At 44.0% G+C, this 12,313-nt stretch overlaps 1 protein-coding gene across 1 annotated transcript; it reads left to right on the top strand.

The window, feature by feature from the left end:
* Nucleotides 1–8,666: 8,666 nt before the first annotated feature.
* LOC103631538 (uncharacterized) lies at nt 8,667–10,182 on the top strand. Its single transcript, XM_008652426.1, has 3 exons — nt 8,667–8,846; nt 9,815–9,942; nt 10,032–10,182. Exons 1-3 carry the CDS (start codon nt 8,667–8,669, stop codon nt 10,180–10,182), a joined length of 459 nt encoding a protein of 152 aa, XP_008650648.1.
* The last annotated feature ends 2,131 nt before the right edge of the window (nt 10,183–12,313 follow it).

Genomic DNA, 12,313 nt, shown 5'->3' with positions numbered 1-12,313 from the left:
GCAAACGTGGTCCAAAATGCTAAATAAGAAAGAAACATTCCATGCATATCTTGTAAGTAGTTTTATTGGCTCAATTCCAAGCAACCTTTACACTTACATTATACAAACTAGTTCAATTATGCACTTCTATATTTGCTTTGGTTTGTGTTGGCATCAATCACCAAAAAGGGGGAGATTGAAAGGGAATTAGACTTACACCTAGTTCCTAAATAATTTTGGTGGTTGAATTGCCCAACACAAATCTTTGGACTAACTAGTTTGCCCAAGTGTATAGATTATACAGGTGTAAAAGGTTCACACTCAGCCAATAAAAAGACCAAGTTTTGGATTCAATAAAGGAGCAAAGGGGCAACCGAAGGCACCCCTGGTCTGGCGCACCGGACTGTCCGGTGTGCCACCGGACAGTGAACAGTACCTGTCCGGTGCACCAGGGGACTCAGACTCAAACTCTTCACCTTCGGGATTTCTCGGAAGCCGGCGCGCTATAATTCACCGGACTGTCCGGTGTGCACCGGACATGTCCGGTGCTCCAAGGAAGCGCGGCCTCCAGAACTCGCCAGCCTCGGGTTCGCGTGGCAGCCGCTCCGCTATAATTCACCGGACTGTCCGGTGTGCACCGGACTGTCCGGTGTGCCAGCGGAGCAACGGCTCCCTGCGGCGCCAACGGCTCCCTGCGGAGCATTTAATGCGCGCACAGCGCGCGCAGAAGTCAGAATCGCCCATGCCGGTGCACCGGACATCAAACAGTGCATGTCCGGTGTGCACCGGACACCCAGGCGGGCCCACAAGTCAGAAGCTCCAACGGTCAGAATCCAACGGCAGTGATGACGTGGCAGGGGCACCGGACTGTCCGGTGTGCACCGGACTGTCCGGTGTGCACCGGACTGTCCGGTGCGCCATCGCGCAGAAGCCTCCAGCCAACGGTCAAGTTTGGTGGTTGAGGCTATAAATACCCCAACCACCCCACCATTCATTGCATCCAAGTTTTCTACTTCTCAACTACTACAAGAGCTCTAGCATTCAATTCTAGACACACTAAAGAGATCAAATCCTCTCCAATTCCACACTAAGCCCTAGTGACTAGTGAGAGTGATTTGCCGTGTTCATTTGAGCTCTTGCGCTTGGATTGCTTCTTTTCTTTCTCACTTGTTCTTGAGATCACAACTCCATTGTAATCAAGGCAAGAGGCACCAATTGTGTGGTGGCCCTTGCGGGGAAGTTTTGTTCCCGGCTTTGATTTGAGAAGAGAAGCTCACTCGGTCCGAGGGACCGTTTGAGAGAGGGAAGGGTTGAAAGAGACCCGGCCTTTGTGGCCTCCTCAACGGGGAGTAGGTTTGCAAGAACCGAACCTCGGTAAAACAAATCTCCGTGTCTCACTTGCTTATTCGCTTGGGATTTGTTTTGCACCCTCTCTCTCGGACTCGTTTATATTTCTAACGCTAACCCGGCTTGTAGTTGTGTTTATATTTGTAAATTCCAGTTTCGCCCTATTCACCCCCCCCTCTAGGCGACTATCAGTAACCCCCCTACTGCAAGCGCACCTGACCTGGGCGCGGGACGAACACGAAGGCCGCGGGACTTCCACCTCTCTCACACTCGACTCCGGCCACCTCGCCTCTCCCCCCTTCGCGCTCGCCCACGCGCTCGACCCATCTGGGCTGGGGCACGCAGCACACTCACTCGTCGGCTTAGGGACCCCCCTGTCTCGAAACGCCGACACCCTCTTAGCAAACATAACGCATATATGACTTTGTGTTTTATACTCTACACTAAAACATAAATATAAACTGTAGCATCATACAGGCACTTTGTTTGCTAGTGCTTTCCAACCGTAGATCATATATAGGAATTTCCGGCGGAGAATCAGAGATCTCGTCCTCATATATATTGCCATCTCTAGTCATGCACGTCGATGTTGTGATGACGTAGGGGCCGTGACCATATCAGGTAGCTAGCACTGAGCTTCTTTTTCCGCTCGGTATATATAATGTTGGTGTGCTCTCGTTTGTTCTGTTGTTCCCACGCCCGTGGTCCGTGAACGGGAGTTATTAATTTGTGGAGTAAAGTCCACTGCCGTAATCACGTACGTTTGCGTCCGATGGATGGGGACGCTAGCATTGGCACGGAACTCGAGCGCATATGGACAGGCCATGCATGAGGCCAAGCAATGCAAGGGACGAGCGACGAAGGAAGGAGAAGCTAGCCGACTCATGACCGATAGCGAGAGGCACACGGAAGAGACGGAAGGGAAGAGACAGCGAGACGTGCGTGCCGCTCGCTCGCTCGCGTCGCGTGGCCGCCGGCCGGACAGCATATGCATGCATGCATGGTACTCCATGTAGTGTAGGGTTGGTTGATGATATGTAGTAGATGCTTTCCTTTGCATCGGGGGCAAAGTGGTAGAAACAGACTCGGTGGAATCTGACGGACTTTGAGGTCCGTCCGTCCATTATGCTGCTGGTAGTGTGAGCGCAAAACGAGTTGCACACACGGTGGTGTGTAGTCGTTGCGTCTGACTCGGTGACTTGTTGCTTTCACTCACTGTCTTAATGTCCTTGATGCGTTAATTTCGGTGTAGCTTAAGCTCATGTTTATCGATCTGATTGATTATATATATAGGAGTTTATCTAACATATTATGTACTGATAAAAGCAGTGATTACATATAAGATCGAGACGACGCGAGTACACGTGGAAAATGCTGCATGCAGGTCGGCCTGTGACCTCGCAGTCGCGGCGCACAGGCTGGCAGCACAATTCTGCGATTGCGAGATGGAACTGAACTGAACTCAACTGACGGGCTGAGGAAAATGGCGCGCGGCCGACAAACGCATGCAGGTGGCAATGACGCGTGCAGATATATTCCCCGGCCCGCGGCCGCACCCGCACTCGGGGTGTGCATGCATGCTACCTCTCGCTCTCGGCGGCGCCTGAGTCTGATCCCCCCGCCGCCGCCTTTTTGACATTCCCTTCTCTCGTCGATCCGTCGCCGTCCTTGTCGAGGGAGTACGTTCAGACCCCTCGCGCGCAGCTCCTACGGCAGCACATATTCCTGCTGTTATTGCTTGTCTTGTTTGCTCACGCCTGTCACACACGTCATAATAAATAAAGATAAAGAGTAAAATACGCTATCTATGATCTATCTATCCCTACACGGTATGCCATATCGATCCCTAAACTCGTAAGGTGCATATCTAAATCTCAAAATTGTATCATCCCGGTTTCTAAACTATCAACATACACATTCTAATTCATTATATTTCTATATTTCTAGTCATAAAGGGCCTTAAAGTATGACATATATACTTCAACCCGAGGGGGTGCAGCCTAGTATGAAAAAGAACTTAATTCTATAGCTCATCGCTTTGCATAGAATTATCAACTCAAGTCATAATCCATTGTTTAAGTCATTATTCTAGGTGGATGTTCAACTTAACGGTCTTCATCGAAACTCTGTTATAACACATAACAGTGGCTTTGAGACTGTTTAATTACACAGATAAAAGCTAAAATACGAGACGAATTTGTTAAACCTAATTAAGTCTATATTTAGGAGGTGTTTGAATGCACTCAAGATAATAGTTAGTGGCTAAAATTAGTCGAGACATCCAAACACCCTATCTAATAGTTCAGCTATTAGCTATTTTTTGTAAATTAGTTAATAGTTAGGTAGTTATTTATTAGCTAGCTAATTCTACTAACAATTTTTAGCTAACTAACTATTAGTTCTAGTACATTCAAACACCCCCTTAATGCTTATAATTGATATTGAAATATTTGATATCAAACACCCGCTAAGTTCACACACGTGCACCATTCACTACCGGAATTTGGCTCTTTGTCGAGTGCCATATTCTTTGCCGAGTGTTTTATTTCGGGCACTCGGCAAAGAGCTCTTTGCCAAGTGCCACGCAAAAAACCCTCGGTAAAAGAAAAACACTCGGCGAAGAAGCGCTTTGCCGAGTGTTTTATTTTTGACACTCGGCAAAGAGTTTCTTTGTCGAGTGTCTTTTTTTGACACTCGGCAAATGGCTCTTTGCCGAGTGTCACAAATACAACACTCGACAAAGAACTCTTTGTCGAGTGTTTTTTCTCCAACACTAGGCAAAGACAATTTAAAAATCACATTTTAAAGTAGTAAATTAATTCAAAGAAAAAAGTTTTCAACTACAAATTTGTATAACTCATCATGAGGTACAATTTATATATTGAACATTTCTTCATATGATAAAATAAAAATAAATTTGTTCATAAAACCTATATCTTTCTCGTAATTTATGAAACTACGAGAGAGACGTATAGAATTTGTGCATATTGTTAGAACCATCATCTGAGATAAACAAATGACCAAACAACCAAAATAAACTTTGTAGATCTTGAAAAGTTATAGAAGTTTATAGTTGACAACTTTTTCATTTGAAGTCATATTATCAACGAAAACTACGTCTGGATTTAAAAAATTTAAAATTTGAATTTTGAAAATGACTTCGAAAGAAAAAACCACCAACATGAAAGTTGTAGGTATTGAAGAGTTATGAAACTTTGTAGTTGACAATGTTTTAGTTTGAAATCATCTTGTTATGCAAAACTATGTTTGAATTTTGAAATTTGAATTTTTCAAACTGTCTCGGATGGAAAAACCACCAAAATAAAAGTTGTAGGTCTTGAAATGTAATGAAACTTTGTAGTTGACAATTTTTTGATTTGAAATCATCTTATCATTGAAAATTTCGTGTGAAGTTTTCAAATTTAGAATTCAAATTTTGTAAACGGTCTCGGATGTAGAAACTATTAAAATAAAACTTGTAGATCTCAAAAAGTTATGCAACTTTATAGTTGGTCACATTTTCAAATGAACTCATTTGGTGCCTTAAATAATTAAATTACTCTCGATTTGTTATAGTACATGGGGAATGAAAACGTAATCTCTACTACTAATTAAGTACCTAACGTAGACGTCCACACCCGGGATGGTGCACGGTTCTGCCATGCCTCCATCCCGAGAATGCCGCCGCATCCCCTGCCCGCGCTCGCCCACGACCCACTCGGCTCGACTCTGACCTAGCGCATCTTCCCTCGCCCCCGTGCGCGCCGCCACCCGGTCTGCGTGCAAGGACCCCTCCCCCTCACCCCTGCGCGAGACAGTCGCCTTCCTCCCTCAACGCCGATCCACCCCACCCTCCTCCCCACGCCGTCGAGGACCTCCTACCCCTCTGCTCCGCGATTACGGGGATACGAGGCCGCCATCACCGCCCATGATCCTCGGCCGATCCCTGCCATCAACGCGCAGGCAACACCGTCGATGGAAGATGGCGCGCAGGCAACACCGCCCATGTTCCTCGGTCGATCCCCGCCATCAACGCGCAGGCAAGACCGTCATCCTCCCCTCTGCTCCGCGATCCGCCCCATCGCGCCCTCCTCCCCTCGATCTCTTCGGCTACTTCAAGTAGGTTTGGTCCGATCTAAATTGTGTGTCTGCTCAGGTTTCGGGAGGATCAGCGGGCTCGTGGCCAGGGTCCCCCCTGTAGAGCGAGGATGTCAAGCTCGTCACCGTCGACGACCCTTTCATCACCACGGACTACATGGTATGCCCCTCGATCTGCTGCGTTCGAGCTCACCCCGCACTGACCCTAGCCACCGTCGGCGAGGCCACTCCCTCCTCAAGTTGGTTTGGTCCGATCTAAACTGCGCGTCTGCTCAGGTTTCGGGAGGATCAGCGGGCTCGTGGCCAGGGTCCCCCTCCAGTGCGAGGATGTCAAGCTTGCCAAATATGTGATCATGTGCTCGACTGCTTGCTAATTTAACATGTGCTTGCTAATTCAACATGTGCTTGCTAATTCATCATGTTCTTGCTAATTCAGATCACTCCTTTTTTCTTGCTAATTCATCATGTGTCTGCTACCGATATGTGCCTTTTCCCCATGACAGTTATGAAACCAGTTTTGATTGAATCACCTTCATGTTTTCATCTAAATCATTTTTTGGTGTATCTCTCTACCGGTTTGAGTTCGCCGACTGGTACAACACTTCATCTACTCTTAAGTTTTGATGTACTCTAAGTTTCAATCATTATTGAACAACACTTCATGGATATGCAAATTTTGAACTTTGTTCTCTGATGCCCATAGAACTGAAAGCGTGGTAACCTTCTATTCATTGTAATAATATTTGCAGCCTAATGCCTTGTTGCTCTACAAAATGTCCCATATGTATTCTTCTATACTCTAATCTTGTTTGTTGTTGTTGGTCATCCTTATACTTTCCCCCACTATTGCAAGGCGCTGTTGAAGCTATCGATCCCGCGAATAAAGCTGCTACGGAACTGGTGGGAGATGTAGCTGCGCCATCGTCAAGGCTGGCTAGGAGGCTACTACATGGATCATGGTGCCCTCCTCGGTGTCAGGGGATATGCTTGGATCAGAGTAGGGGTAGGTGAGGGTGAGGATTGTCCATTTATCGCCTTCAATTTCTTCAATACCATTGATATTTAAGTCGTCTCATCGAGCTTCTTTATATATTATTCCGCAACTTAATCTATTTTCTTGTCCCAAAAATCATCACCACATCCAGTTATCTTATGTTGTTTTTATTTGTTGGTTGCTGCTCCCTGGAGAACATTCATGCTATGGACACAAACTCAAGTGGACGTGGTGTTCGACAATTCAAAACATACCTATTGCATAGATTGGAAAAGGTATGCTTAATGGTTGGATCTAGATTGGATGTTCTTAATAGTTTGGTTGCACGCTTGCACCAAATAAGTGATTTTACAGGATATGTTTTGTAATAAGATAGGCTACTGGCAATTGCTATATTTTGTGAATGGTATCGTGTTTTTAACAAATACTTTGTTCACCTATTGTAGGTTCAGTTTCTCAACTTTGTTCTTTGCCCACAATAAGTGAAATCCATCATGATTGATCTTGGGACAAGTGGGTGGATGGAGTTGGTCTTACTATGGAGGGTGCTGGCCGCGGGGAGCGATGTCGCTTATGCTCTGACTCTGCGATGACGTGTTGATATGTTTTTAGAGCCATGGATCGAATTTGTTGGCTTTGAAGGAGAAGATCAGATTATTGACTGATAACTCGGCTTTGAATTTGGATGCCAACCTGCATGATTTTCATCCAGCCTCTTGGTTTGTTCTATGTTCCTTTTATTTGGTGATATTATAATTTAACATGTACTTGTATCTGTATTTGCAAAACTTTGTGGGGTGATTTGTGTTGAAAACAGATCTCTCTCTCTTCAAATCCAGGTACTATGTTGCATGGTATCCCATTCCCCTGGGCAATGGATTCATCAGAGCAGCTCATAAGTGGTAGAGTAGCAGTAGGTTGCTGATGTGGGTTGCTTATTAAGTGGTAGAGTAGCAGTAGGTTGCTCCATGTTTATTGATCACTATTAAATAGATGGTTCTCCAGATCAATGGGTTTTAAAACTATTGTACTTAACTCTTCTCTTGTTATGCAGGCAGAGTGGTGACTGCTATCGCTTCTGGTGGACGTTCGAAATGTCCTTTATGACCTATCTTTGAATTGGTGCCTTGAGTTTCCCTAATTTAATAATGTTGGTTACTGTTGGGTCTTTGTCTATGTAGTGCAACCCTTATTTTTGTTTTCTAATACCATCACAACGCATGTGGATTAAACCAAACTTTTATACGCTTCATGCTTGCAAAACTTTAGTTCTTATTCTAATGAACTGCTGGTTTCTGATGAAGTTTTGTTTAGGGTTTAGGGTTTGGCATTGTGTATAAAGGTTGTGTTTAATTGCTCACCCCTTATTTTGTTCACCTTCACTGGATGATATACAATAGTATGTGCTTTCCCAAGACCCTTTAGTTAAGAAACATGAAATGCTCCTGAATCCCCTTATCCAAGACATCTTTTGGTAACTAACAAAATGCAGGTTGGTGGAGCATTTGCTTATTTTGGACAAAAGACTCAAGTTTACCATAAAAGTATATCACCGATTATAACTCAAGACTTACTGTCTTGCTTTTCAGGCATTGCCAGAAATAGCTCAAAAGATTACACGGTTGGAGAATGAAGATACCTTGCTTGATTCTTCTGGTGAGGTGTGGTAATCTTAATTACTGTATTCAATATTGTTCTTATGTGAATTTATCATCCTCCTCCCTGATATTAGACTTGCACATTTTCTTTTACATACTAGATCTCGTCACATCCAACCACGATGGAAACAAGTCCTACTAGCCGTAATGGGGCCCGAACAACACCAGCGGCCGGTGGATGGGATCGCTGCCCGCTCCTGTCGTCGTTGCCCCATTGGTGGAGGCCCGAACAGCACCTGCAACCGGTGGATGGGATCACCGCACCGCCCCTCGCCGTTGTTGCCCCATCTGTGGAGCACCTCGTGGCCGGGGATGCCGCCCATGGCGACCAACCAGCTCACCCTCTCTTTCCATGGCGACCAACCAGCTCACCTCGTGGCCGGGGATGCCGCCCATGTGCAACGACGGCCGGGCGGGTGAGAGGACGCGCGGCGCCTTCGGCGGCGGCGTTGGCGTCGGGGCGCCCATGGAGAGGACGCGCAGCGACGGGTTCTGCACGAGGAGCGCACCCAGTGACTGCTGCCAAGTCTATCTATGAGGATGAGCAGGGAGGAGAGGGGAAGAAGAGAAGGGGAGGTGGGCGGGGTGCGATGTCGGTGCGAATCAAGGCGGTAGTAGACCGGTTCGTGAAGGAGCTGCAGGAGGCGCTGGACGCGGACATCCAGGATCACATCATGAAGGAGCGCGAGATGCAGAGTTACATCGAAGAGCGCGAGAGCGAGGTCGTCGAGCGGGAGGCCGCATGGAAGGCCGAACTCTCCCGTCGTGAGGTAATCACCGCAGGTCCGCAGTTGTTTTTTCACTCCCCCGTCTTGGAGTTGAAACAATCAGTGCGCGCTGCTCCTGCTTGCGTGTTGTACTTGTCGTTGATGAGTTGGCCGATGTTGCCCATTGTCGACACATTTTTATTTCTGCAATCGATGCTTGTAGTCCGCTATAGGCACACCACCCTTGAAGTGATGTAGTTTGGGCTGAGTTTAAGATTCATTAGCAATTACAAGTTCACAACAGTATGTTTTTTCACTGATTTCGTGGTCTACTGGGTTTCAGTCATACCGTCTAAGTTTTTTCCTTTCAATAATTGATCCTTTCATATAGATTGTGTTACGATAGCTCTCACATAGTAGATGAACAAGTGCTATGTCAAATTTTTCTGAGTCTATGATGGTCTGGCCAGCAATCAAGCAATCCAGATCTTGAATCATGTTGTGTTAGGTACAAGTGCTCATATGTTGGGGTGTACTTGAATCAATAACTCTCATTACATGGAAGGCTTAATCTGAAGTGATGATATGGGAATGGCTTAGTTGTTCAAAGTTCAAACTACAACAAGGTATTTTATAGAGGAAGTGCTTAGTCACTTGGTACTAGATGCCCTGTAGTATTGAAGGGGGAGCTGTAAGGTTGGTTAACTAATTAGGAGCAAAATTAGTTGAAGCTTGTGTCAATTCAGTTTTTTTGAAATGTATTGGAGGCTTAGAGCGAGCTGTATGCATTTGAGCAGGATCTTCCTGATGGATGAAAGTCAAGCGTGTCTCCAATCATTGCCATTAACTTCATTAGGGCTGGTTCGTTTCAACACTAATCCATGTAGATTGGATGACATTGAGTCAGTTTAAATCCATAACGAGTCAAAATCCATCCCAATCTATTTCAATAAACTCCAATCTACATGGAATTAGAATAACCGAACAAGAGGGACCTGCAACACGATTTATTTCAATTATGTCCTGTGCAGGCTGAGATTGCACGGCAAGAAGCCAGGCTGAAGATGGAAAAGGAGAATTTGGAGAAGGAAAAGAGCGTTCTCATGGGAAGAGCCTCCAGCCAAGACAACCAAGATGGAATGTGTTACAACAATTCAAGGTTATTTATGTCTTTCTATTCTTGCTTTGCTCTCTTCTATCATCAAATGGAATGTGTTATTAATGCTAATGACAAACATATATTTTTAGTATCAGCATGAACCTGTTCTACCTCATCTCCGGCTTCACCTCACTGTCTCTCTGTTTTGTTCTTGTGGTTTGCTTATTTTCAGGCCTTCCGTTCATTTTCTTCAACAACGACGACATGCTTATTGGCTCACTCCCCTATACTAAAATATAATAGATAAACATTAGAATAGAATTCAATTGATTTGTGCCTAAGAGTCGAGTTATATTAAATCAAGAACATTTTACATGAAGTATGAGAACATTTTGTCTAATATTTTGTTTGTCGTCACAACACATGGGCACCTAATGTAAAATAATTATGCTCTTATTTGTTATTCTTGTTAATAGAAGAGACAACTGCACTGACAACAATAGATCAAATTCTGCAGGCGAAACCTGAATAAAATTGCTACGCTATTAAAAGGAATACAGATGGAGTCCAGAGCTCTTCTTTTCTGCCGGTGAAACCATCTTTGTCTTAGCAACAGTACAAAGATTGGATGATGTTAGCTCTCAGTATCAGCTTGTATCTATATACCCATGTGTTGTTGTGTGCGCTTAAGGGTCCATTTACTTCTGCTTCATTTTCTATTAGTGATCGTTGAATGCATGCTATGTGGATTTGTGCTATGTTGACTAACTTATGTTCTGGACCTCATGCATGTTTTCTTCATTTCTGTAATTTATTTGGCGGTTGATCCATGTTATGCACAGTTTTGGACTTGTTCGCTCGCCAAGCAAGTTCTCCTCTATTTCTCAATGTTTTATACTAATTTTTAACTTTCGTAGCAACGCACGGGTATATACCTAGTATAAACATAATTGGTGTACTAGTGTAGTGGTATAGGGTTTAGGGTTTAGGGTATGCGTGAGAGAGGTTGCGAGTTCGAATCTCACCATTTACAAAATATATAAGTTTGATTCAAAATAATAGTGAAAAATGATAGGGCAACGAGTAAGGTAATAGGGTAGGGTTGGAGAGTTTGTTCCTAGAATTTAAAAAATGTTTTGCTGTTTTTTTTAAAAAATTTCGATTCTTAATTTGCCGAGTGTTTTTCTTTGCCAAGTGTTTTTTGACACTCGGCAAAGTCTTTGCCGAGTGTCCGAAAAAAAACACTCGAAAAAGAACCATTTGCCGATGAGTGTTACACTCGGCAAAGAACGCGATTCCGGTAGTGATTCTATTGTCACTAGCTTTTTAGTATTATTATTTTTAATTAATCTACAACTAAAAAACATCTAATTTTACAACGAAGAAGAACCGTACGTATACACATGAACTCTTCGTGCATGCTTGCATGGCACGCGCATTAATTTTATAACGAAGAAGAACCGTAGTACGTATACACACACATGACACATGCGGCGTCCATGTCGTTGTTTCAGCTATATATTAGCTAAGCACTCTGTTTTAGTTCTTACGCATACGAGTACCGAAAAGCAAGCCTCCAAACCTTATATCGTCCAAGTGTTGGCCTTCTCAAGTGAAAGACGGTAATTACATTTTTGTAGAGTGTCAACGACATTTTTTTGTTTATGAAAACAAGAGTTCCGGCTTTAGCATACAAATGCGTACAACCATTACACAACGATTATTGCACCATAGAGCAGTTGCTTGAATAAAAAAACTAACTCAAAGAAAACAAAATGCCATGACTATAGAAAACACTAGCCATCTTCAATTCTTGCATTCGAGCGCCATCCATGCATCGCAAAACTTCCATCGCCACCATCTCCAAAGCTCGACAGACATCGAGAATTTGTTAGTGCTTTTCCTCCTTCTGTAGAAGTCTCCAGAATCTGAACCAGTGAGTAACCCTGAAAATAACATGCACAATTGATGGTATTGGTTTATGATTAAACGCCACCTCATTTCGACAAAGCCAGATGGACCAAAATAAAGCTGATATTCCAGTCAGTAATAATTTTTTTAAGCCAGAGCATTATTAGATTCCCAAGACCCGATAATATGATTAATGCTAATGGGCATGTCTATTTTTAAAGCAAAGTAAATGATTCTCCATATACTCTTGGCAATGTAACAGTCAAAAAAGAGATGATGTATACTCTCATTGTTGTTGCAAAGGCTACATGTCAAGCTACCATTCCAACGCCTTCTAGCTAAATTATCTTTAGTGAGGATCGCTCCCCAACATAAAATCCACAGGAAAACTTTTATTTTCAGAGGGAGCTTAAGTCTCCAAAGCATCTTACTCCGATTGTTGTTAGGATTATTCATCAAAAGATGGTACATCGATTGGATAGAGAAAAGTCCATTCTTATGACCGTCCCAAACAAAATTG

Source organism: Zea mays, chromosome 6 (genome assembly GCF_902167145.1).
Source record: "Zea mays cultivar B73 chromosome 6, Zm-B73-REFERENCE-NAM-5.0, whole genome shotgun sequence".
NCBI classification, from domain to species: domain Eukaryota; kingdom Viridiplantae; phylum Streptophyta; class Magnoliopsida; order Poales; family Poaceae; genus Zea; species Zea mays.
Note: the sequence above shows the minus strand (reverse complement) of the source record. Positions and strands in the feature narration are given on the sequence as shown.

What these genes read in the sequence shown, in the direction of transcription:
- LOC103631538 (XM_008652426.1), top strand. Translation starts at nt 8,667, where the DNA reads ATGTCGGTGCGAATCAAGGCGGTAGTAGACCGGTTCGTGAAGGAGCTG. An exon ending in CCGAACTCTCCCGTCGTGAG is followed by an intron (nt 8,847 to 9,814) that starts GTAATCACCGCA and finishes TGTCCTGTGCAG; the next exon opens with GCTGAGATTGCACGGCAAGA. An exon ending in ATGTGTTACAACAATTCAAG is followed by an intron (nt 9,943 to 10,031) that starts GTTATTTATGTC and finishes ATATATTTTTAG; the next exon opens with TATCAGCATGAACCTGTTCT.